The sequence below is a fragment of the Macrobrachium nipponense genome, chromosome 2, assembly GCF_015104395.2.
Source record: "Macrobrachium nipponense isolate FS-2020 chromosome 2, ASM1510439v2, whole genome shotgun sequence".
In the NCBI taxonomy this organism is placed as follows: Eukaryota; Metazoa; Arthropoda; class Malacostraca; order Decapoda; family Palaemonidae; genus Macrobrachium; species Macrobrachium nipponense.
This window is the reverse complement of record NC_087201.1, coordinates 100,704,861-100,732,757: the sequence shown is the minus strand read 5'-3', so window position 1 is coordinate 100,732,757 and position 27,897 is coordinate 100,704,861. Positions and strand designations below refer to the sequence as shown.

General features: G+C 41.9%; 1 protein-coding gene across 2 annotated transcripts in view; it reads left to right on the top strand.

Annotated features, from left to right (window-relative positions):
- LOC135220847 (centriolin-like) overlaps positions 1-27,897 on the top strand; it is a 601,514-nt gene that overhangs the window by 422,126 nt on the left and 151,491 nt on the right. For both annotated transcript variants that reach the window (XM_064258407.1, XM_064258408.1), the window contains exon 11: positions 67-198. In XM_064258407.1, the coding sequence (XP_064114477.1) occupies positions 67-198 (132 nt within the window). The remainder of the gene's footprint in view (positions 1-66; positions 199-27,897) is intronic.

Below are 27,897 nucleotides of genomic sequence, written 5' to 3'. Positions count from 1 at the left end.
TTTTTTTTAGATTAATAGACTTGTTGGTGGCACAAATTAATTTATCTTAATGTGATATTTTTGCAGCTTTCATCAGTTACAGAAAACTTGGAAAGTATGGAAAGTTTAGTTGAGAAGTTAAAGAATGACCAAGAAATTCATGTGCAGTTGAATATTAAACTACAACAAGATCTTCAGGAGAGGGAAATAGAAGTTAAGGTGAGATATTTAAAAAATTTTATATATGTTGTATATATTTTTAAAGATAGTGCGTGTAAGTCCAATAGGTTAGAAGTAATGTGGGTATCTTAGAGTGTTTTATAATTCAGATCTCAAAAATTAGATGTTTCTTAAAATTTGAAGAGAGAGAGACTGGAGTCGTCCCTCACGTCAACCTGTAATCGCAATAAAGAGGGTATGATTGATGAAGCTTCTTGACAAACATATCAGTCATAATGAGCCTTATGCATACTGTCTCTTATCCCTTATTATGGGAAAGAAACAACCAACCAGCTTGAAAATCTGAAGTATATTCAATACCCTCATTATTTTGAAGTTGATTGACAATGTAAGGAGAGAAACAAAAGAAAGCAGGTACCAGTTTTTTATGAACAGGCTGTATACCAGCTTGGAACTTGCAAAGGAGATTCTTATCATCTTTCACTCTGCAAGAGCAACAGATATCTTGTTATAAACTGGTATGACAAATCACATATAACCATGTGGTCTACATTTTATTCAGCAAAAATGAAGCTAGCTCAGCAGAACAAGAAAAATATAAAAGAAAAAATTACAAAGCCAGAAATATTTGAATGTGTTGCCAGTATAGGGGGAATTGCTATGCTCATTTTTTTTTTTTTTTTTTTTTTTTTTTTTACAAAAATTCTTATAATGGTGGAGGAGATTATGCTTTCATTCTTAAAATGATGGTGTCAGTAGCTATGTTATTTATAAAATTTACATATAGGAGGAAAATAAGAAAATACTCAGCCACTCTGATTACGTACAGGAAGTCACTTTGTGAACTGTTAATAGGAAGAATTCATAATCAGATTTTCCGAAAAGTGTTTGTGTGAATGAAAACTAGAAAACTTTTAGGAGCGTTCCATGTAAGGATCCCATGTTGCAACAAATGCCTAGAGGTCGTTTATCATTTTTTTAACTTGGGACAGGCATTCCAAAGTCAGGCCCTCCTCCTCCTCCTGTTCTTCTGCTGAACCTGGAGTGTCTTCTTCCTTGCCAGCAGACTTCGACAGCTCTTCCAAGTCCTGGTCTGCCAGGACTTGGAATCAATGGGCATCAGTGAGGGTGCTGACTTCTTACCGGTGATATTGTCAAAGCCATCGCCACCAAGAATTTTTGCCAACTGGACTGCCTGATTAATGGCTGAATGCTGGTTTTCCTGAGGAGAAAAGCCCGTAAAATTATGGACACAGTCTGGCCGCAACTTACTCCAGCAGGCATTCAGGGTCTCCTTCATGTCCTTCAGTGACCGGTCGATGACAGACAGATGCGAGGCAATCGTGAATTTACGCCAGAATTCACTGTCACGGTCCATTGTATTACCAGGTGCTGGAGGGAGTTCCTTGCGTAGAATGCCTTGAAGGCATGGATGACACCCTGATCCATAGGCTGGAGGAGAGAGGTGGTGTTGGGAGGGAGGAACTCGAGCTGGATTCCCTTGTAATAAAGATCGAGAGGGTGGCCATCAGCATTGTCCATTATGAGCAAGACCTTGAACTCGATGTCCAAATCGGCCAGGTATTGCCTAACTTGAGGAATGACGCTCTGGTGGAACCAGTACTCTGTAAGGACTTTGGTGACCCAGGCCTTGGGATTTTGCATCCAGAAGATGGGTGGTAACACGTTCTTGTTCTTGAGTCCCCTGGGATTTGCAGCCTTGTAAATGAGGCCTGGTTTCAGTATGAAACCAGGTGCATTCCCGTATTTCAGGAGGGTCACCCTGCCCTTTTGTGCCTTGAATCCGGAGGCTTTAGCTTCATCCATCATAAGGTACGTCCGGGAAAGCATCTTCCTCTAGAACAGGCCAATTTCGTCCATATTGAAACCTGTTCTGGGCAATATCTTTCTCCTGGATTATTTTCATGAAGGCCTCCGGATATTTTGCAGCCGCCTCTTTGTCTGCAGATGCAGCTTCCCCATGTAGGGAAACAGACTTTAGGTGGAACCTTTTTTGGAACCGGTGGGACCATCCTTTTCTCACCTGAAAACCTTGGGGAGCTGAGGATGGTCCCGATTGTGGCTCTTCTTCTTCCTCTTCCTTTTCAGGAGCTGGTTCTTCAAAGCCCAAGAGTTCCAGTGTCCCTTCTTCATCGCCTTCCTGTGCCTCTACATCTTCGGCTTCCTCTTCCTCACCACCTAGTGAAGCAGTAGCAGTTGATAGCTGCTGATAGAACTGTCGTGCTTTTTGGCATATGATCCAGAACGCAAGTGCAGATTCCATTTTCAAGATGGTTTTGTCTCACTGTCGACACAGTCTTTGTGGTGCCATAGTACATCATACTTACACTTTTCACTTATATAACTTACCCAGTGGTTACATCTAGCTGTCGTCTCCTGACGTCACGGCAGAATCTGAAATTCGCGGTAGCGCTAATGGTTTGACAGGTGATCCCTCTACTCCCGCCCTCTACCGGGTACCAGGAACCATTCCAGCAATAAGTCAGAAGTTTCCTGCCGTCGGAACCGATAACACGGTTCCTCTGCTGGTTGGAATTTGGATTTGATCATCTTGGTTTTCTCCTTTTGGTGATGTACCTTGAGTTTTCTGATCTTTTTGCTAGCGCTATAGTTATTTTGGTTTTGAGATTGTTGTCCTTTTTAGGAATTAATTTGATTTTTTCACGATGTCTGACACCGGCTCTATTCAGTATAGGGTGTGTAGTAGTGGGTGTAAGACTAGACTTCTTAAAGCTTCACTTGATCCTCATTCTACTTGTGTTAGCTGTAGGGGACGTGAATGTTCTTTTGAGAATACGTGTGAAGAATGTAAGTCTCTAACATCTCAGGAGTGGAAGGCACTGGGAAAGTATATGAGAAAGTTAGAAAAAGATAGAATCAGAAAGGCTTCACAGAGATCTTCTTCTAAGTCAGTGAGTAGCCAGGATATTCCTCTGAATTCTGTTAATCCTGATCCTATTAACCCCGTAGTTGTTTCTCCTGCCCTCGACTCAGTATCTCCCGATCCCGATCCCGTGTCAGTATTACGAGCCGATATGGACTCAAAATTTGTCTCTTTCCTCACCACTATGCAGAAAATGGGTGAGACAGTGCAAGAAGTGGTACTTAATGTGATAAGTTACTTAGTGCAAGTGTAGTGGAGGAGGTGGCTGTTCGGCCCGTTCGTTCTCCTAGGTCTAGGCCCCTGTCAAGCTCCCCAGATCCTGGGAGGAGGCATGCCGAAAACCGAAGGGAGGCGAGCGGGATCTGCTCCTGAGCAGTCGCCCCCTCAAGCAATCCTGTAGCCGTATCCCAGGATGCTGTCGCTCACCATTGGAAAGGTGTTGCGAGGAAGTGTTTTTCGTCTAGCGACTCAAGCTCAGATGTTTCCTCTTATAGAGGTTGGCGTCATAAGACTTCTAGACCGCTGAAAAGGTCTCGCGATGTTTCGCCTGCTGCGGTTCCCAAGAAGGTGGCGGCTGCCGAACCTTCTTGTAGTTTTTGGGAGGAGCCTGAAGCCTTTTCTCTGGCGGTTTCGATTTATCGCCCTTCTCTCATAGAATTGAGAATTGGAGAAGCCAAACACGCACACTCCTTCGGAGCCTTCCCCAGAGCCTCCTCAAGCGATAACTCCTGCGGCTCCAGACGTGTTTGTGGCTCATCCTTCTACTCCTCCCGCGCCTTCTACATCGGTGGATCCTCAACCTTCGGTGTTTGAACAGATGAATGCCAAGTTAGGCAGTATTTTGGAGCTTTTTGGCAAGTCTCTTTCGCCCTGAATGCGCTCCCGACCGCCTTACATCTTCCGCAGACTACTGTGCAGTCCTCTTCACAGGCTCCTCTTCAGTCGCCTCTTCAGGCTCAGACTCTCCATGTGACTCCTCTTCAGGCGCCTGGTCAGACTCCTTTCCTGACTCCATCTATGGCGCCACGTCAGGCTCTCGCTCGAGCGCCACCTCAGCCGCTCGGATTCGTCTCAGTACAGGCTCAGACGTCTTCTCCTGCTTTCTCGCACCCGCCTTCGGCGCATTTTGGTGTGACTTCGCAGAACAGGATTCCTCTTCAGATGGAATGTTCTCCAGTTTTGTCGAAGGAAGCTTCGGATCTGGGAGAAGAAGAAGAAGTACTTACAGAAAAAGACAAGCATTTGTCGGGGTATAAGCTTCTTTTACAATTCTTCGTTGACAACTTTGGAGATTCTTTTGCGCCTTCCGTTCCAGTTTCTCCTAGTTCGCAGTGGAAAAAGGACAGTAAGCCTGACGCCTCGTCCTCGTTCATGCGTCTCGTCCTCTCGATTTCGGCTAAGAAGGCTATCAAGAAAGTTAACGCTTGGCTTTTGGAGAAGAGGGAACAGGGGAAAAATTTGTTCTGTCTTCCCCCTTCGAGACTTTCGTCAAGGAGCCGTGTCTGGTATGACACCGGAGAAGTTTTTTCCCTGGGTGTGACTGCCTCCGCTCAGGCTTTTCTAGTCTCGTGGATTCTTCTCGTAGATCAGCTCTTAATACTGCTAAGATTTTCTTTTCGGCAAATAAACTGGATCATCTTTGCAAGAGTGTTTTCTGTGTGTTTGAAGTTGTTAGCTTCCTGGATTGGGCCATTGCTTCACTGGCCAGGAAAGTAAAGTCATTTGGACTTTCGAAGGAGCAGTTGAAGGATTTTGCCTCTGTACTGGATTGTATCGATAAAGGCATCTGTGATGGAGCTTCGGAGCTCGCTGCCATTTTCGTCTCTGGAGTGTTGAAGAAGAGACAGATTTGGTGCTCCTTGTCGAAAGGGGTCTCATCGAACCAGAAGTCTGCCTTGCTCTTCTCTCCTTTGGACAAGAAGCACCTTTTTCCGCAAGAGATTGTGAGCGAGATCGCTCAATCTTTAACACAGAAAGCGACCCAGATCTTTTATTAAAGTCAGTGAAGAAGCCCAGGAAGATAGCTCCGGTTCTTTCTGCTTCTCGGAGTGCTCCCTCCACGGAAGCTCCTAAACCATTTCGAGGGAGAGCTCCCGTTCGATCTTTCTCCAGGTTTCGTGGGAGAGGTAGAGCCTCGTCTAAAACCACACCCTCTTCCATCAAGAAGTAGGCCCGTAGTCCTCCACACAGCAGTAGGAGCCAGATTACACCTTTTCTGGCAGACCTGGTTCCATCTCTGAGCGGATCCTTGGACGGTCCAGGTCCTGAAGGAAGGATACACCATTCCGTTCATCAAGCACCCCCCTCTCACAGAATTTCCTGTGGATTTATCAGCTTACTCGGAGAACTCCGAAAAATTTGCCGCCCTCCATCAAGAAGTTCTCGCCTTACTGGCAAAAAGGGTCATAGAGTTAGTGGACTCCTCAGGAACCAGGATTTTACAATCGCCTTTTCCTGGTAAAGAAGGCCACGGGGGGTTGGAGACCGGTGTTGGACGTCAGTGCCCTGAACGTCTTTGTCTTGAAGACAAAGTTTTCTATGGAAACGACCCAATTGGTATTAGCAGCGCTTCATCCAGGAGATTGGATGGTTTCTATAGACCTTCAGGACGCCTATTTTCATATTCCGATTCATTCGGAATCGAGAAGATTCCTGAGATTCGTGTTCCAGGGCCGCATTTATCAGTTCATGGCCCTCTGTTTCGGCCTGTCGACAGCTCCACAAGTGTTCACCAGAGTTCTGTCGTCAGTAGCAAAGTGGCTTCATCTGGACGAGATACGAATCTCCATGTATCTGGACGATTGACTTCTCAGGGCAAGTTCCAGACAGAAGTGTGTGGAGGACTTACAAAAGACTTTAAGGCTGACGGACAGCCTAGGTATGTTAGTCAACAAGGACAAGTCATGTCTCACTCCCTCTCAGGAGATAGTTTATTTAGGAGTGAGACTGAATTCAGTTCTTTTTCAGGCTTTTCCGTCTCATCAAAGGATCAACTCTTGCCTGAACAAGATAGACAAATTTCTCGTCAGACAAACTTGCTCGGCGAATCAGTGGATGAGCCTTTTAGGAACCTTGGCCTCGATAGAACAATTTGTAAGTCTGGGAAGGCTCAACATGAGACCACTTCAATTTTACTTGAAACAGAAGTGGCAAAGGAAGAAGTTCCCTGACTCCTTCGTGTTCCCCATCTCGGAAGGGATCAAGCAGGACCTCCTTTGGTGGAAATCAGAAGGAAGGCTTGTCTCTAAGCCAGTTGAGCCCCAACCTTACGCTCTTGTCAGACGCATCGGACAAGGGGTGGGGAGCTACTCTGGGGAGAAAGGAGGTGTCGGGACTTTGGCAGATTCATCAGAGAAGCTGGCACATAAATCTGAAAGAGAGTTGAAGGCGGTTCATTTGGCTCTAATGCACTTCCAGACAGAGGTAAGAGGGAAAGTAATGCTGGTTCAAGCAGACAACACCACGGCTCTCTCTTACATCAAAAAAACAGGGGGGGGACACACTCGTTCTCTCTGTGCGAGGCAGCGAGAGACCTACTCATTTGGGCGAAAGAGAACAAGGTTGTCTTGAGCACAAGATTTATTCAAGGCTCGAAGAATGTAAAGGCGGACATTCTCAGCAGGAGAGGACAAGTCCTCTCCACAGAGTGGACTCTACATCCTCAAATATGCAAGAAGCTTTGGGGATTGGGGATTGTCCTCATTGGATCTCTTCGCCATGAACAAGATGGCTCGTCTACCACTGTATTGCTCCCCAGTTCCAGACGAGGAGACGTTTACAGTGGATGCCATGCTTCTGGACTGGTCAAATCTGGATCTTTATGCCTTTCTGCCGTTCAAAATGCTAAGACTAGTTCTGACAAAGTTCAGAGGTCATTAGAACGTCAGGATGACTGATAGCCCCCTTTTGGCCGGCCAGGGAATGGTTTCCGGACCTACTACAGCTGTTGACTGAGTTTCCGAGAGAGTTACCATTAAGGAATCTTTCTGAGATTCCATCACAATTTGTCCGCTCTTCGACTAGTCGCCTTCAGACTGTCGAGCATCTTCTCAGAAAGAGAGGATTTTCAAAGAGAGCTTCAAGGGCTATTGCTAGACCCAGAAGAGAATCCTCTGATCGAGTGTACCAAGCTAAGTGGGTCCAATTCAGAGCTTGGTGCAAAGAAGAAGGAATTTCGTCTTCTAAGACCTCTATAGGTCAGTTACCTAACTTCCTTCTTTTTCTTCATGAGAATAAGAAGCTTTCTACCCAGACGATTAGGGGTTATAGAGATATGTTGTCTCTGTGTTCAGACATCGAGGATTAGACATTTCTAATAATCAAGACCTCTCAGACCTGATTCGTTCCTTTGATACGACCAAGACAAAGGAGTCAAGAATAGTAGCTTGGAACCTGGATGTAGTTCTCAAATGGCTGATGTCCGATAAATTCGAACCGATCTCCTCTAGTTCTTTTAGAGATCTGACTAGGAAGACTTTTTCTTTGTGCTTTAGCATCAGCTAGAAGAATCAGTGAGCTACATGCTATTGATAAGAGAGTTGGATTTGCTAAGGGCAATGCCATTTGCTCATCAATGCTGGGTTTTTTGGCTAAGAATGAAAATCCCTCACGTCCTTGGCCTCGTTCTTTCTCTATAAAGAACATTTCGGAGTTAGTGGGGCCTAATGAACCTGAAGTCTTCTTCTGGGGGGTCCAGTGAGAGCTCTTAGACATTATGTGCAAAGGACCAAAGGTATAAGAGGTAAGAGTGATAACCTGTGGTGTTCAGTGAAAGATCCTTCTCATCCTCTTTCTAAAAATGCGCTCTCCTTCTTTTTAAGGAATTTAATTTCTGAGGCACACGGACAATGTCAGGACTCAGATATCAAAGTGTTTAGAGTCAAAGCTCATGAAATTAGAGCAGTGTCTACGTCTATGGCGTTTAGACGTAATCTGTCTTTGAAAGACATTATTAAATCTACATATTGGAGAAGCAATTCTGTCTTCGCATCTCATTATCTGACAGATTTGCCACATATGAAAATTGCAGTACATTGGGGCCATTCATTGTGACTGACACGGTATTGGGTGAGGGAGAGAAGGATGTATCCCATCCTCACTAACTTAATTATGGTTTTTTATTTTTAAGGTTGTCTGAAGATACAGGGAGTTTTTTGAGTACCTTTCAGTCTTTTAATGTCTTGGTGTATTTCTTAACCGGGTGTGGTGATCCCTCTTTTTTCATTGTGTTTTTGGTGATTTGTACTGCGCCCTGAGCAGGGGCATTATAGTCTTGTCCATTACGGTCACGTCCTCAATGGCAAGTACTTCTTATTGTGTCCGGCACACGGATCCATATATCCTGTCGGTACAATAAAGGCCAGCAGACTACAGAGGCAGTAACCACTGAGTCAGCGGTCTTTAAAGGTAAGGAACCTATATCTTCGGATAATTCCAACAGTTGTTATTTTAGCTGCCATTGTCCCACCACCTAAATGTGTCAATCAGCTAGATGTAACCACCGGGTAAGTTATATATAAGTGAAAATGACATTTTTATAATAATATAAAGTTTTACTTATACTTACCCGGTGGTTACATAACGAAGCCCGCCTCCTCCCCTCATATGGACAGGTAGGCATGAAACTTCTGACTTACTGCTGGAATGGTTCCTGGTACCCGGTAGAGGGCGGGAGTAGAGGGATCACCTGTCAAACCATTAGCGCTACCGCGAATCTCAAATTCTGCCGTGATGTCAGGAGACGACAGCTAGATATAACCACCGGGTTAGTATAAGTGAAACTTTATATTATTATAAAAATGTCATTTTTCTTATTTAATTTTTTTTTATGTATCTCACTGTGCTCTCGTTCACTTTGAAATGGTGGCCAGCCTTGGCATAACTTTTGCCCTCCTTCAACATTATCGACAAGTTTCACTTTCGTCAAGCTTCATTATGGTCTTCTTTCTTTTTAGCTTCTTTGCCAGAAGCCTTAGAAGGAGCAGGGTGCTTTTTAGGGGACATTTTTGGCACGATCCACACATATATTTGCTGATACGTACACAAGAGCTTAGTGTTTACATTCAAGTATGGCCGTAACTTTCTGTGCAGTGAGGCTGCTTGGGTACTAGATGCACGATACCCACAATTCCATCTCTGCAAGATGGGATCAGGGTTCAACCAATCAACAGCAAGTGTACAGCCAATGAGTGACAAGGAAAATTAATACTGGTCCTGGATTGACTGCTATGCAGACAACAGCCAATAGCGTTTTAAATATGATTTCGTTTGGGTACTGCTCTAAGAAGGCGTGATGGCATCATAAGATTTGTTTATCTGCCGAAAGTTGGCTTGGGTAAAGCATCTTTTAAGAAAACCAGATTTTGTTACTGACATATTGCTGTGTTTACATGAAAGTATTACAGAACTGTAATGTTTGAAATTAATAAAGATTTTTTCATCACAAAAATGTATTTTGCCACGAAAATATACTTATTATGTAGGTATGAAAAATACATGTACGTGTACTGCGTGCCGTAGACAGAAAAATACGTATACCCTGCTACATAAAGGTAATTGTTGTAGATATGATCTGCATACTTTTAGTATCATCGTAAAACACTTTATGTACATACATATCATATTTAGAAATCATCTTAAAACATTTCATAAAATGTACAGTCTGCACAATGCGTACTCAATTGACCCAATACGTACGTACGTACGTTCAATGGTCTCTTGCGTGTGCTTTTTTTGCCTGTGCGGTATACACTGCTACAGACTAAGATTCATTCTTTAAAATGATCTCTAAACGTTCTGTTTCTCCTAAAGCCTCTGGCAAAGAGCCTAAGCATCAGAGGCCCTTGTAGTTAATGAGTGCTGAGGAAAAGATAGACATGATAGTCAAGTTAAGGGGGCCGGCCAGAACTCCTATATATGGTGGTATAGGGCGAAAAATGCAGTCATGAAAAAATTCATGGATCTTCATATGGCAATTGAGAATACGCATACGAAATATTTCGTCAAAATTCCTCTTACTTTCGTAGTTACAGGGTAATTAGTAAACATACCTCAATAAGCCTAAAACATTCATCCGTACAAGAAAATGCAATATTTCTTCTGTTATCGTAAATTTTGATAATTATTGTCAAAGAAATTGTGAGAAATGGCATCTGTAGAGATTCCGTGGGTCGCAGAGGGGAGTATCAACTGTTCAACCATGATCAGTAGGAGCACAGACTTCAAGTAGACTACACTTTCGAGTTTCACCTCTGACATTCGCTTGCTTTTACATGTGCTTATCTATGTTTCGGCAAGAATTTTATCATGCCAATGAGGAAAAGACAAGGAAAACATTTCGCTAACATAAGGATGAAGAAAATTCGCTCTAATATGATTACAGACTATCATGATATATGTGATATTAGCACACGTCACACTGTCCCCAAGGCTACGATCTTTGAGCAAGGGGATCTTAATGTATGATAAATAACATAGGTTTGGTTTATCAATACGCAAAAAGGAATATGAAATTCATAATAATCATGATTTATTAACATTGTCTTTGTAAAAAGAGAGTACAACTTCGAATTTCTCCTCTTGACATTCTCTTGCATTTACGTTTGTTTATTTTTGTTTCGGCAAGAATTTCATCATACCAAAACAGAAAATACTAGGAAAACATCTAAATAACATACAGAAAAGGAAATTTGCTGTAATAAGCTTAGTTAGTGAAGGAGAGAGAGAGAGTTGCGTAGGAAGGAGTGCCCCGTCTTGCCAGACGCAGTGCCTCAAGCTACGATATATGAGCAAAGGGATCATCATTTATGATTAAATTATGATAAATAAAATAGTTTTGGTTTAATAATACACAAAAAAGAAATATACATTCATAATAATCATTTTTTATTAACATTGTCGTTATAAAAATACGAAGAAAAACTTTGAACGGCCGTATCTCAAAACTATAGTTATTGACCTTCAAAAGGGATTTTGACTGAGGAAAAATCTATTTCTGGGCAATGACCTGTGTCGTCCAGTGAAATGTTCCTTTGATACTCATTTCTAAGGTATAAATATTGCTATATATACCAGAGAAAAAAGAGAAACGATAGTGCCAGAATATTCTGGCTCGCTCACCTTTTAATTAAAGGTGTCGGTATAGTAAAAAGAGCGAGTCGAAACCGCTACCAGAGGTCCCTTGCCATTTAGTCTCTTCCTCCTTCAAAATCCCTTGTCTACAGAGGAGCCGAACTAAGGCCCTGCTACCCGCTACTACTGCGGTCAGTGTCTTTGTTTTCATTCCTGAAGATAGCACCCAAGCTTGGGCCAAACAGGGTGTGGAATGAAAGACAGAAGGGGTGGAATTTCACTGGGTGACACAGGTCATTACCCAGAAATAGATTTTTCCTCCGTCAAAATTCCTTTTCTGGGCTCAGCCTGTGTCGCTCCGTGAAATAGTGCCAGAGAATTGGCCCCTTCAAACTTGGAAAGGTCAGTGCAGATAGAAAATAATACTAGGTAAATTAAAACACAAGTAGGGTTAATTGCTATAATATAAAGCATAATCCTACAACAAAATGATAAATATACAAATCAACATTGAGTTTTAATGAACCTTAAAGTAACTTATCTACACTAGGACACAAAACTTAATTTTAATAGATATGATAATTAACGACTAAATTGACAAGGGAACTAAGCCCAAACATAAAAGTGATAAAAACCAGTATATACAAAATTACATCTAAGTTAAAGTAAATACAGTGACGACCGAGCTAAGCAAGGGTGCTAGTGAGGCAGGTAGAAGGGAAAGAGCTACAAGAGAGATATAGGCTAAGTAATTACTTGCTATGCAGTGTCAGGGGAAACTGTGTTTCTGGTTGCCACTGCAGAGAATTTAGGGGCCTATAAAGACTTCAAATAGTGGCGTTTAAATACTGTCAGGGATTTCCAGCCTGTGTATTTCTTGAGATTATCAAAGTTCATTTGTTGAAAGTAATTGATGGAGGTGGCAACTGCCCTAACATCATGTGCCCATGGGAAAGATTCTGGGTTAGCTTGTTTTATGAAGTACAAAATTTGTTGCCTAATTCCTTTTAAGGAAATAGTACCACCTTTTTCCGTAATGAACAAGGGACCTGAGGATATCATAATGACTGGTCCTGTGGAAGTGGTATAATTTCCCATGGGGCCCACCTTTCTTGTGGGTCTTCATTTTTGGCTAAAAATTGACGATCTGGAGAAAGTAACAGTTCTCCTGAGGGAAGGAATTCAATGTGACCTGGTTCCTTAGAAAGAGCCGACAGTTCTGAAATCCTAGCTCCTGAGGCCTGGCTTATTAAGAATAATGTTTTCCTCAAAAGAGCTATATACTCACATGAGTCATTATCAATTTCAGAGGCCAATTTAAGGACATCATTTAAAAACCATGAGACTGACCTGGGTCTCTCAGACTGCCTAAGCCTAGCGCAAGCCTTTGGAATATAGATGAAAAGTATGAATCTGTTAGATCTATCCTGAAACCAAACTGGAAGATCATTTTAATTGCAGATTTGGTAGTAGTAATTGTGCTTGCTGCTAGACCTTTCTCGAACAATGTCCTGAAGAAAGTTTTGGCCAAATTCGTGGTCATGGTTTGTGCATTTGAGCTCTAGAAACAAGGCCAGTTTCTTAACAGCTGAGTCATATTGACGTAGTGTCGATTCCCTTTTGTCAGATTCTAAGAATCTGATGTTTTGGGGATCGATGTTGGCATCCCTCTGTGCCACAAACTTCATGAAGTCCATAAACTTAGGGCTTTCTGAATTCTTGAGGAAGCGGACACAGTCCGCGTTTGTACTAACTTAGTCAGTTTGGGATTGGGAATCTGTTGAGGCCAGAGTCCCAAATCCAGGAGTAGGTCCACCTGGAGCCCCGAACCTTTTGACAGATCCATTTGAATGACTCCTTGTCTAAGGTCCATTCCGATTCCAGCAGGGCGGAGCGTGATAGGGCATCCGCTACCACATTCCTTACGCCCACTAGGTGAGTGGCTGACAGGTGCCATTTGTTCCTGTCTGCCAAGGCAAATATGGCTATCATGACATGATTCAGGTGACTTGATTTGGATCCACCCCTGTTTATGCAGTGGACTACCACTGCACTGTCTAGTACTAGTTTGACGTGACTCTTCTTGGACGGTCGAAGCCTTTTCAGAGTGAGAAACACTGCCATGGCATCCAGTACATTGATATGTAGCTGGCGGAATGGTAGGGACCAGGTTCCCTGGACCTTTTTGTACTGTGAGTACCCGCCCCAGCCGCTTAGTGAAGCGTCCGTGTGGATCACTAGTGACAGCGGGGGGAATTGGAGGGGTAATGCTTTTGATAGACTCTTGACATCGGTCCATGGACGGAGACGCTTCCGTAAGATCGCCGGGATGGGGGCTAATTTGTCCCGAGACCTACGGTTTGCTTCTGAACGCCAGACACGATTGGAGTGAACCCAAGATCCTTTCTTGGTTCTTCTGAGATGTCTGAGCGTTCTTGAGAAATTGCCTTGTGGACTTGGCTATTTCTTTCCTTTTTAACGGCGGGATTGATAGAGTATGAGATCCCAGGTCCCACTGTAGGCCTAACCACTGGAAGCATGATTCTGGTGTTAGCCTGGACTTGGTCTTGTTTATTTGAAACCCTAAGCGTTCCAGGAACTAGATTACCTTGACCATCGCTTTGTGGCATTCCTCGGCACTTGCGGCCCGTATGAGCCAATCGTCTAGATAGGCTACTAACATTATCCCTTGCGTCCTCAATTCTTGGACGACTGATTCCGCCAACTTTGTGAATATTCTGGGTGCAATGTTGAGCCCGAATGGCATTACTCTGAAGGAGTAAGCTTGTCTTCCTAGCTTGAAGCCTAGAAAGGGGCGGAAGTGTCTGGCTATTGGAACATGATAGTAGGCATCTGTAAGATCTATAGAGGTTGTGACGGGCCCACGGGGAAGTAATGTCCGTACCTGCGAAACGGTCAGCATCCTGAACTTGTCGCAAAGAATGAATGAGTTCAGATGGGACAAGTCTAGGATTATCATTCGCTTTTCTGAGCCTTTCTTTGGCACGCTGAACAAGCGCCCTTGAAACTTTAAGTTCTTGACCCTTGATACTACTCCTTTGTGAAGAAGATCTTGGGTATACTCTACCAATTCCGCTGTTGGTCTTTGATAGAAGTTGTTGGGTGGAGGAGGGCCTTGGAGCCAACTCCACCCCAGACCTTTGGTCACAATGCTCTGAGCCCAGCTGCTGAACCCCCACCAGTGACGGAAAAGGTACAGCCTCCCTCCTACCTTGGGGCTCTCACTGGTTTGCTGATGGACGTCCACCACATGCTCCTCGGAAACCTTTGCCCCTGCTGGCGGCCTTTCCGGCCCCTCTATAATGGGAGGTGCCCCTGGCTCGGCTACCTCTGGCAAACCTTTTGAACGGCTGAAAGGATTGAGCCTCGAAAGCGGCATTATAGGCTGGAGAGACGGGAAAGGAGGTTGACACCGGGGGCTGCTGAGATGGCTGCGTCAAGAGCACGAACTGATGTGCTTTTGACGCAGTTTGCTGTGGTATTTGAGTTACCAGGACTGCCTGCATCAGAGCTTGCTGAGGGGCCTGGAAGGGCTGGAACTTCCTAGGCCTCTTCTTTGACTTCGGGTTGGATCCGCCGCTGGATTTGGGTTTCCTTTTTGAAACGAGACCCAACCGGACCTTCAAGCTCTGGTTTACCTTGGAGGCCTCGTATGAGACCTCAGTCACCACGGGGTTTGGGAAGAGGTATGTGCCCCATATGGATGAGACGATCAATTTATTTGGTTCATGGCGGATGGTGGCTTCCGCCAGAACATGTTTCCTGCAGTTCCGCCGTGCTATGATGAAGTCATAGAAGTCGCATTGCAATTTTTTTTCTTTTTTTTTTATTGTATGCAGTAGCGACTTAGCCATGACTTTAAATAACGGCTCTTGTTCGTAAACAAGAGCCGTCATTTCCGCCATAGTCAAGGAGCTGAGGGACCTGCTGAGCCTAGTCCATGTGTCATATTCCGTCTGGATAAGGCTCTCTGAGAGTCTAGGAAACATCTCGCTGAACAGTGCCCTGGCGCTTTCCAGCTTGAGCTTACCTACAGTGAAAGTAGGAGCTGCTCCTTCAAAATAGTTCTCAGATCCGGGGATTAAGAGAGAAGTTGGCTCTGTTTCCCGGAGCTGGGGCATGGGCTCGTCTTTCAGAGCTGCCTGGTAAGTGGCCTCCACCACTTTAAGAGTGAGAGGTAGTGGAGTGCCCTCCACCGTTGTGAAAATGGTGAAGGGGCTCTTGAAAGCGGTGAGGCAAGTGTTCTCGCACTCCCACTCCTCCAAGCTCCGTAGCCAGGCCTGTTGAGCCTGTTCCCAGGGGAGGATTACAGTCTCTCTCGGGACTTTATCCTCCCTCATCATGGCTGCGTCAGTTAGGCGGACATAGCCCATGAACGGAGGTTGGAGATTTTCAGGGTAGAACTCGAAGTCCTCAAGCCTTTGAGTTCCACAGCCTTCAATCGACAGCATACCCGCTGAGAATGGAGCGTATGCCGCTATCCTCCAAGGATTGTTAGGCTTGAATGGAGGGAGGTTAGACGAGTTCGGCATAAGCGAAGGTAGGGCTGCTTGGCCGGACTGAGAGTGCCCTGCCGCCAAGGTGTCCTGGATGCCAGTCTTAGCGTTCTCTTGGGCCGCCACCCTCTCCGACAGGGATTGGATTGACTGGCCCGATGCCTCTACTGTATTTGAGAATTGGGCAAACATCTGGAACTTGGTCTGGACCAAGTTCCCGACGACGTTGCCCACCTGCTGCAAGATACTAGTAGAGAAGGCATCAGGGTCAAAGGAGGAAGACTGGGCTTTCTCCTTGCGAGGTCTATGCTTGGGCACCTTGTCAGAAGGAATAGCTTTCGCCTTGTCCGCCCCAGGATGGTGAGCCGGCGACGTAGTGACAAGGCTAGAACTAATCTTCTTTAGCAGGGTCTTGGTCCTTGGTTTGAAGTCTGTAGAAGACTTAACTTTGGGGATCGCTGGAGAAGACTTTGGCCTGACTGACCTAGGCTTCTCAGTGAAACCCCGGAAAGAAGTGGAAGTAAAGGGGATAGAAGTTAAGGAAGGGCTCAAGGAAAGCCCCTGAGCCCCTACAGGATCTGCCTCACCAACACCCTTACCGTTGCCCATGACGTCAACAGCCATGGGCTCTAAATCCAGGTCGAGGGCCGCAACCTCTTCTGTGACCGCCTTGGCGATGCCTCCATCCTCCGGAAGTGCAACCATGGCCTGGATTTTGGCGATCAGGGGTGCAGCTACCTCCGGGTCCACCGCTGAGCCCCTCTTCACTCTGGGGAAGATGAGATAGGACATGTCCTGGGCCAGGATATAGGGTCGGCCCCTGGGAGAGTTCTTTCCGAACCCTCCGACACAGGTCTTCAGGGTGGTCAGAGCCGCAGTCCGGACCGCTTCCAAGCCCTGTAAGAGGGGTTAGCGTCAGTACTTAACACTAGAGACAGACTTAACTCAGTACAAAAACAAGAACAATTTAATGAATCACATTGTATCATTATATAACAGCCTGGAATGCAACATACCTCGGCGGAGGCTTCATTCACAAGAATTTAGCACACAGAGCAGTTCTCGTGGTGCCACACGATGAAGTCCTCCACTCTCACCGCACATCCGGCGTGGGATCGGCATACCTCATGGCCGCAGGGGTCCTGGAGAACTGCATTGCAGCCCTCCTCTTGACAACAGGTAACCTGTAAGTCAAATGATACATGAGTATCATCAACAACCTTCGGTATAATTTCATGGTTGTGAGGTATGATACTACTGCCGGAGTAACTCCGGCGGTAGCACATGCATATATATATATATATATATAGAAATTATATATATAAATATATATATATATTATATAGGTATACGATAAGTGTCACCCTGTCACGACCAACTCCGGGGCCTGTATACCTTAACGTGATGTCATGAGCGGACCAAGGGGAGTCTGACTTCAATAGAACTCCGGCGGGGCCGGAGTAGAATCTTAACAGATTAATGAACTCAAGGGTCCCAGACGCCGGAGTAGTAAACAATCAAAGATAGAAAACAGGATGAGGAGTTGACGCAACCTGGGTGACAATTACGTTGGTGGAGTAGGAACTCCACCGTAAGAAATCTAATATATGTATGCTATGACAAATGTAAAAACACATGCAAAATTAAATCTCCCACGAGAAGGCCGGAGCCTTATGTCTGAGGTATCTTGTTCCCAAGGTCAGGTCCGGGGTTAGACGGAGCCCGAGGCCGCCGGAGCGGGGAGGGAGGAGAAGGTCTAACAGACATAGAAGGGGGGGAGTGCTACCTGGAGGGTTGGGGGGTATCCTGTCCTCCTGGGCCTGGTGGCTAACCATGGCTCGGGGGGTAGGACGTGTCCCTGCACTCTGTAGCGGGGCGGCTGGGTACGGCATGCCTGACCACCGAGTGTATCCCCCTCCCCTCCCAGTACTCCCTCTCCACTCTACGTAGACTCGGGTGGGCTACCTGGTAGCGAGCGAGTCGTCACGCCACCGAGGTGGGTGAACGGGTAGGTGAGAGGAGGAAGGGGGGGGGGGGGGGGGGGGAGGTCGGTAGCAGGGTGGCTCATACGCGATCATCTGAAACCTTCCCAGCCGGGTGAACAGACACGCTGGTTGGAATGGGCCACCAAGCCGACCGAAAGAAGACCTATTGGCCAACTTGAAGCCGCGCAGCATAGCAACACATAATAATATACATGGGGCCTCGCTTAGTCGCGGATCAGCAATCACGGATTCAGTTAATCATGGGTTTTCCTTGGACCACTTCTCAGTCTATATATCCTGGTGTGGGATCACAGCATCTCGTGCTTGTCCGGTGGTAGGCTAAGGCCTTCGTCCGGTTCCGATAACCAAACAAACTGCATGAAACAGATTCACATTATGATATTAACTGACAATAAAGGTAATAAAAACCATTCTCACCTTATATATTATTGGGCATAATTCTTCATAATATATAGCCTATTCATGGAAAATAATTCCACGTCATTGACATCAACTTGTAGTTGAGGCGGCCAGCAGAAATGTAAACATTGAGTTACACTTCACAGCACCTTTGTCATTCTTAACCTTTTAGAAATGTTAATAGTAGTAGTTTAATTACAGTAGTAATGAACATTTAGGTAAACAAATTTTCAATTCGAACTTCATTATTGTTTTGGTATAAACGTAATCACTTCTCTGAAACACTGCAGTCATACAAACGAATAGATAATCGTATGTTGTTTGCAATCGGCGACGAAGCGTTAACGTAATAAAACCATTTTTACCTTATATATTATTGTCATATATTCATATAAAATGCAAATCTTTATATATTATTGGCATATCTTCATAATAAAAAGCCTCTTCAAGGAATAATTCCTTGGGGAATCCATTTTTCAAAAGACAAAAATACACTTTACATGTTTACAGTATACAATGAAGAAGATTACTTCATTTTTGATGTGATTACATTATATTACAATATGGTTCTCTAAGCAGTACAGTAACTACTTTTTTTATCATAAATGTATATTCACTCACGAAAAAATACATATGACCACCGTGACGTCACCGTTCTACAAAGTACCAGATGTATTTTTACGTAAGTATCCTCTAAACTCTGTCATAAATCACTTTACTTACTTTTTTGTGAAGCCCAAATGCTACGTATATTCCGGAAAATTAACGAAATCACGAATTTTATCATAGAGCAAGATTCGCTGATTACTGTTTTCTTCTTCTTTTCATGACTAAATGCATTTTTAGAAATAAAAAACTCATTCACAAATTTTCAAATACTATGAATGTAAATAGCAAAATCTCTCTCTCTCTCTCTCTCTCTCTCTCTCTCTCTCTCTCTCTCTCATCACTTACAGAAAAAAAACTATAATACTGATCTATTATTATCGTAATAAAAGAACAAGATGGTCCCCGAAAGAATAAAAATAGGTGTTGCCATACTTTTATTTTCTGTGATTTACGAAACTGTGCTTCAATACAACTTTTAGTTGACTGAATGATTATCACATAACAGTATACAAGAGAATATCTTATCACTATCCATGTTTCATTTCTTATCATCTTAAAATATCTAAAATACAAATTTCATAGTTATTCTCGTGCTAAGATAGTCAACAATACTCTAGTCCCAAGCTGCTCTCTCAAGCTATTCTCGTCCTAAGCTGCTATCTCAAGCTATTCAAGTCACTCTCGTCACAAGCTGCTCTCTCTCTCTCTCTCTCTCTCTCTCTCTCTCTCTCTCTCTCTCTCTCTCTCTCAATGAAATATGAATTACTGTATCATAATATCATTCACTATCCATGTTTCATTTCTTATCATCATAAAATATTTAAATTACAAATTTCATTGTTATTCTCGAGCTAAGATAGTCAACATACTCTAGTTCCCAAGCTGCTCTCTCACGCTATTCTCGTCCTAAGCTGCTATCTCTAGCTATTCAAGTTACTCTCGTCACAAGCTGCTCTCTCTCTCTCTCTCTCTCTCTCTCTCTCTCTCTCTCTCTCTCTCTCTCTCTCTCTCTCTCTCTCTCTCTCAATGAAATATGAATTACTGTATCATAATATCATAAACTATTATGTACAAAGTTAATAATAATAATAATAATTCCATTAATAAATTAGTTTCTTTTAGCAACTAAATTGTTTTCCAAAATAATTCTTTCGGTAATAAACGTCCATCAGTGATTCTAAATGTAAACAAAAGACAAAACTAGATTTTATTGCTGTATTTTGCTGTTTATACATTAATATTATAGTTGGGTGCTGTAATCATTACAGTAAATCAGTTTTTTTTTTTGTTTTTTTATCATAAATATGTTCATTCACGAAATAGATATACTATGTACTTTAAGTTTGGTGCAGCAGCCAAATCATGAAAATAGAAAGGAATTGTTAGGTAATTATAATTTTGTTTGCTGATCTGATACAGGGGAAATTGAAGATAGGAAAGAATAACTTTGAAACTGTCTTGAATTTAGTTTAAGGTGATAGTTGAAGAAATATTGGTGCTTGAACTAAAGTAGGCAGTCATAACATTGAAATAGTGGTCTTGGGTGGGTTAATTATTAAAGTAGGCGGTTTAAAGCAATTTTCAGGGGGGGTTGGGGGGGATACCAGGATAACACGGGTATTTACTTATCACGGGGGGTTCTGGGCCCTATCCCCCGTGATTAACGAGGCCCTACTGTATATATATTAATAAAATTTCTAGCTGACCTAACACGGGGTTTGGATGAAATAAATAATAATAGAAGAGAAAGAGATTGTCCTAGAGCGGATAGGCTAATCGCAAATCCTAAGATTTGGGTGTGTTAGCCTAGCGACTCAGAGCGGCTAGTCAGTATGCCGTGCTGAAAGAATCGGGGGCAGGCGACTAGGGTGCAGTAGGACAAAGAATACGAAGGGACAAGGTCCTAACGTAAGGGAACGAGGGCCTAATAACTCCTAACACCAGGGAATCGTGATCTGAATAGGCTAGGCTATGATCCGAAACATGCGGTCGGAGCAGAAAACCCCCGTGAAAGGGCTAGGATATAAAATAACAAAGCTAACTGCATGTAATAAGATGTATAATGTACTGCTTAACATTAAACCGAGCCCAATTGGCATGGGGGACCAAATGGTGCACGCAAAACCTCCATGCGGTCGATGAGTCGGAAGAAGACTGCGCAGGAACGATGATGCTCTCGCTACCGAGCCTCTAAAACTCAATTAACATGGTAAAAATGTCGAAGATCATCATAAATGGATCTAAAACATTAATAGTAGTACTTAACTTGGATGCAGAAGCTTGTTGGTCCATCTTGGTAAAGAAAAAGATAGGATTTTGGCAAAACACAGCACAGAGTAAAAGACGTGTGTGGCGCCGACAATGCTATCGAAAGGAATGAAAACAAAGACGCTGACCGCAGTAGTAGTGGGTAGCGGGGCCTTAGTTCGGCTCCTCTGTAGACGAGGGATTTTGAAGGAGGAAGAGACTAAATGGCAAGGGACCTCTGGTAGTGGTTTCCACTCGCTCCTTTTACTATACCGACACCTTTAATTAAAAGGTGAGGGAGCCAGAATATTCTGGCACTATCGTTTTTCTTTTTTCTCTGGTATATATAGCAATATTTATACCTTAGAAATTAGTATCAAAGGAACATTTCTCAGAGCGACACAGGCTGAACCCAGAAAATCTATCTTCTCACTCAGTTTTAAAGCTATAACATTGGAATTTGGTATATAACTCAGAAAGACGTTATAGAACAATCAAATCAAGCCCTTTTTTCCAATTTTTGTTTCGTCTTTTTTTCATAAATTTTGTTTTCCTGATTTATAGGGTTGATTTTTTTTACCATAATGAAAAATTCATATCGAGCAAAAAAATGACTTTTAGAAAAAAAACTCCTCATTTGATTGGAGGTCTACATCGGGTCTATATATGGTAGTAATCCCAGGTCTTAATATTAAATATCAAGGGAGGAGATAGAATTTGAAAAATGGTTATTTTCGGGATAAATCACCCTGGCGTCACAAAACCGAAGGTCAGAGGAGAAAATCATATGCAGTTTGGAGATGTCCCAAGTCACCTTAATAAGTGGTATGAATATCAAAGTCCTGTCCTTAAAGAATGGCATTAGCCGGCCGGCCCCCTTAAGAGAGGGCAGAAGTCATGGAGAAGTAGCAGCCCATTACCACAAGACTGAAAGTGCAGTCACCTGCATTGAGATTGAATATGAGCAGGGCAAAATACTTGTGGGGGCCATTCTTGGACAAGAACTTGCCACTCTCTTTAGTAATGCTATCACATCAACAGACCAGGCCTTTGAGAAATTTCTTGATCCCTACAATTTGATCTGGGATGTCAAGGATTTGCAGACGACAGTCAAGGCATGGGATAGAAATAAAGAAGGGGCCACAACTTTCATCAGTACTATAAATGAAATAGTGAAGCCCTATCTTGACTTGTTTGTACAATTGTGCAATTACCTGAAAATGGTGGTGCCTCCTGAAATCCCTGATGAAGCACCTCCTGAAGAAGGTGACGAGGCACCCTCAGAGGATCTGTAACTCATTTACTTTGCTGTGCAGTCTATCTTAATCTTCATTCATCAGGCTGCACAGCTATATCATCATCATCATCATCATCATCATCTATAATCAACATTAATCACAAATAAGTGCCATATGATTTCATATTATTATGTACACATTTTATACAGTAAATAACATGAAAAACAGAATATCCCTGTACAAAAAACTTTGCATCCGCGATTAACAAGGGGATCGTGAGTAATTATAGATATGTTCCACAGAGAACCCCGCAAATGGGCGAGTCCTCTCGTGAATAAATTTTAGATAGGTTCCAAAGAAAAATCCGTGAATGTGTGAGTCCGTAAATCTGGAGAACGCAAATACGGGGGGTCTATTGTTTACAGTAAAACCTTATTTTAATGTACTTAGAACCAAGGGACATCGGATTCTACAGACAAAATCCGGCCAAGGGTAGTATACCCTAAGACGTCTGTTAAATTACAAAACCATATGTGTATAGGCTAGCTTTTGCAACAACAGGTATCTTATGAAAAATTAGTTATGTAAAGATGATGTTATTACAAATGCTGTTTTACTTACTGCATCCTTAAAAATTCAAAATAAATGAAATAGGAAAGACAATTCTATATCAAGTTATGCCCAGACCCATTGCTTAAAGAAAAACATTTTGTTTATGTTTCAGCACCACTACAAACTCCTAACAATATGATAATGTATGATAATTCTGAACTATAATTTAATACCAAGAGGATAATGAATTTCTAATGAAAAATTGATATTATGTTATCCTAAATATTATTACCACTTTATAGGGTGTTTCGAAATTAGAGCCCCTCCCCCCACCTCTATAGCATAAACTAAAATTGATATGGACAAAAACAAAAGTAATTCAGAATAGGTATTTATCTAAGTTTCTGAGTATTTAATATTTTGGAGTATTTAATATTTTGTGTGGCCTCCATCTGTCTGTACCACAGCCTGCATTCTTGATGGGTATGATTTTAGCAAACAGCAAAAAAGCTGAGACTCAAACTCCATTTCCCTGAGCACTTCGGTCACCTCTCTTCGCAGGTCGTAGGCTTGGTATACCATCATAGTTCAGTGTGCACACTTCAACATGATCCTTTAGGATACTACCCATGTTTTCACAAACATTAAGGTCAGGAGAGCTACCTTGAAATTCATTTGACGAGAAGAAATCGAAGCAGCTCCTGTGTCTGAAGAGCCTTGACACATGGTGCCTTATCAGGCAAAAATGTGAATTCTTCAACAGGTAACACATTTTCAGGATCTTTGACGAAAGAAAATACTCGGCAGTAAGCACAGTATCTCTGAAGTATATGCCATTCCATGACTGTCCTTTTTCTTTGATGATCCACATTAACCTTTTGGCTGTGAAACAGAGAAAAATTCCTAATCATTCAGGAAATTTCACAACTTGTAGATAGCACATGTCATCGCTGATATCATCCAACTTTGCAGACCAAATGATGTCATTTTTATGATTTGGCTTCCTGACTGTCTAAATGAAGAATTCACCTGATGCAGCAGCATGGAGAAAGTCAGCTTCATCCAAATCTTTAAGAAATGAACCACAAAACCATGCACAGTCTTCTCTCTGTTGCTGAGTGATGTTGGGCTTGCTGATAACATGAAATGGCTTGATATCAGATTTTTTCAGCTCACGATATACAGCACTATAACTTCTCTTCTTTCCCCTTTTTATTTCTAGTTCAAGCGCCAATTTACATAAAGACTTTCTTGTCTACCCACTGCCTCAGCTATGATGTCTTTTGACTCCTGAGAAAGGACTTCAGGCCTTCTTTTTGCGATGACAGTGATATGGATTTTTGGTCCAGTTTCTTTTAACAAAGGATTCATCTCTTTTAATGTATTTAGCTATCCAGGAAAGGGAAATGAAGGATACGCCAGCGTCCCTGGCCTCTCTGAAGGTTATAGCCCAGATTCGACCAGTCCATCTGATTTCCTCCGGTCATTAGCCATGGCTGTATCTAACTCTGTCAGTCAGTCTGAAAATACAAGAGATGTAAAATGAAAAATAGCTTAATAGAAACTTAAGATACTGTACTTGGAGATAGGCTATAGCAGAAAACTTCATAAACTTCCATTTGTTTTGTGGGGGGGGCTCTAATTTTGAAGCACCCGGTAATTACACTAATATAAAAATTTTGAAAGGATACAGATAGATATTGTTGTTGTGAGCTCTATCATAATTTGATGATTACATTTTGTCAGCTGGCTGTCCTTGCATAGATAAAAATTGATGTCATTGATATGGAATTATTCCTGGAATAGGTTATTTATTATGAAGAGATGTCAATAATATATAAGATAAAAATGGTTTTATTACATATTCATGGCCAATCACAACAATGCAATATTGTACTATAATTGTTGTTTGTATGACTGAATTGTTCTAAACTTACCACCAAAATGGTAATGAATAATATGTTATCCTAATTGTTATTATTTCTGTAATTACACTGCCATTATAAATTTACATTTTGTCAGCTGGACTCGCATAGATAAAAGTTGATTCCATTGATATAGGGTTATTCCTCGAACAGGCTTTTTATTATGAATATGCCAATAATATATAAGGTAAAAATGGTTTTATTACGTTTACTCTTTGTCGCCAATCACACACAACAATACAATAATGTATAGTCATTATTTGTATAACTGCATTGTTAGGAGAAATTATTTACTACCAGAATGATAATTGATTTTGAATTAAAAATTAGTGTTACCATAAATGTTATTGCTATCGTAATTACACTAATATTCAAATTTCTGAAAGGTTACCAAACAATAAAGGTTGCTATGAATGCAACTGTATCACTGGATGATAACATTTTGTTTGATGGGCACTCCGAGTTGAAAGTTTATTGATGTGGAATTATTCCATGAATAGGCTATTGATCATGAAAATATGCTGATAATATAGAAAGTGAAAATGATTTTATTACCTTTTATTATCAGTTTTTATCATAAACTGAGGCTTAGTCTACTGATAAAAATCACTTAGAGCACAAAAAAAACAATGCTTCACTTCAACATTCGGCTTTAACAGATAACCGTCCCCCCTATTAGTCCATGAAAACAAATTTCACTAATTATTTATATATAAATTATATTTATATATATATTATATATATATATATATTATATATATAATATAATATATATATATATATTATACATATCTACATTTATATAAACATATATATATATATATATCTATATATATATATATATATATATATATATATATATATATATCAACATATTACTATATATATATATATATATTATATCTATATATTATATATATATAATATATATATATATTATATATATATATTATATATATACATGTGTGTGTGTATGTGTATATATATATATATAATATATATATATATATATATATATATACACCACATATATTACACATATATACATGTATATATGTGTATGTATATATATATATATATATATATATATATATATATATATTATATATATATATATATATATATACACATGTGTATATATATCCATGCGTATGTGTATATATATATATATATAATATATATTATATATATATATATATATATATATATATATATATATTTACGTATTAGCCCGGCCTTGAGAGAGGCTCGATACATAAACAGAAATAATGGAGGGGGGACCAGATGAAATTAATTGAACTTACTGTAAAACTGATAGTTAGTGATAATTTCTTTAGAGGAAAAGGTCGCCAGAAACTCAACTAGTTACTTTACAGCTATTTATTTACAAAGAGGCTCGTCCTGGCCTGGAGAAAAGTAAATGCAGCGTCCACACGTTGGGACTTATAATCTCTCACAAATGGATAATAGCTGGCTCAGAATGGGATGCATACAAGCTGGTTTCATAAAACTTGGGTAATGCAACACTTGCGGGCAGACAGACTTCGTACGTGACTCAGGGAATCTGGAAAAGGATCCAGATTAACACAAGAATAAAAGAAAAGTGACTTCTTGTTCTCTTTGATTTAGGATAATTAATTCTCTAACACTGGGGGAAAGGAACTCTAATATTCCCCTGAGGTATGCACTGAAGGCTTAGTCTTTAACAAGTCACAAAGGGGAGCACGTGGCCCGATGAGGACAAAGGGCTTTTGATGTAGAAGGGATAAAAATGAGACTTGAAAATGAAATTAGCAAGAGTCGGTATGGTAGTAAAGGTGCTGGGTTGGAGCTTACACTTTTAGACGTACCTGGATGCAATATTCAGTGTGTCGTTGTGGAAGAATGCGGCCTGACTTTGTTCAGGTCTGGGGTTCGTGCCCGCCAGTGCGCCGAGCCGATAGGCTTAAGTGTGGGAGGCTGGCCGGCTGGACATCTGTCCGGGGTCACAGACTGCAGTCGACTGAGAGAGATCCTTATTGTCTTGGTATCACGGGGCTTCCAAATACCGCCTCGGGCACTGCCTGAAAAGTGATCACCACAGCCAGCAAATTGGGAAGGAAAAAGAGGTCTTATTGTAGAGGTCCCTAAGATCCATCTCGAAGCCTAGCTACTCTTGTGACTTGCCTCTCTTACCCTAAGCTTCCGTCAGACCGGAAATACCTCCCTACGACATGCTCTCTCTCCCAACATCAGTTGCTTTAGGAGAAGGCATGGCTGCTTCTTTTATAACTAATATTAATAAAAAAGACTGCTGGGAAGGCGAGGCGTTCTATAAACGTCACTGTAATGAAAGTAAACACTTGGTGACAGATTCCAAGCTTTATTCAACACATTACCAAACTACCACATCTGTAACAGAAAAACAGACAATAACTAACAACATTCATGCACACATGAACACAAGCACATAACTTATGACAATCATGCTACAAAACATTAACATTAGAAAACAACATAAAGAAGAGTTTGATAGCTAGGACCTACCACAAATAATAATACTACATTCTCCCCTCCTATTTCAAATTTCACTGTTAAACTAAACAAATGTATTGGTTTCATCCCATCCGTAGCGATCAGGAGGCCTTGACACATGAGTGGATCTTCTTAGCTCAGTGGGCTCACTGGCACATGAGAATCACGGTTATCATTAGTTTGTGAACTGTCATGAGTTTGTGCATCCTGCACTTCAGGTGTAACATGAAGTTTGTGCATCCTGCACTCCAGGTGTATTTGGGGACTCCATCTCTCTTAACGATTCAACCTGGTGTACAGGAATCATTGCACCCTCAGGACTTGGAGCTAAGTCACGAGTAGACACAGTTGATTCTCTTCCGTCTGGATATTTGACATTTGCATACATTGGGTTTGCATTCATGAGTTTGAACCTGATCAGTTAACGGTTCGTGTTTGCTAGACCTAACATGTCGTCGCAATAGTACAGGTCCAGGAGTCAAAAGCCATGATGGTAATGTATTTACAAGACTAGAGCGTCGCTGAAACCTAAAGAACGTTCATGAGGGGTTTCATTGGTTGCTGTACATAAGAGCGACCTAACTGAATGCAAAACCTCAGGAAGTACTATCTCCCAGTGTTGAGTCTTCAAGTCACGAGTTTCAAGTATTAAAAGAATAGATTTCCAAATAATACCATTGTATCTCTCAACCTGGCCGTTCCCCATCGGATGATAAGGTGTTGTTTTGCTTGTTGCAACACCTTTCTGAGAAAGGT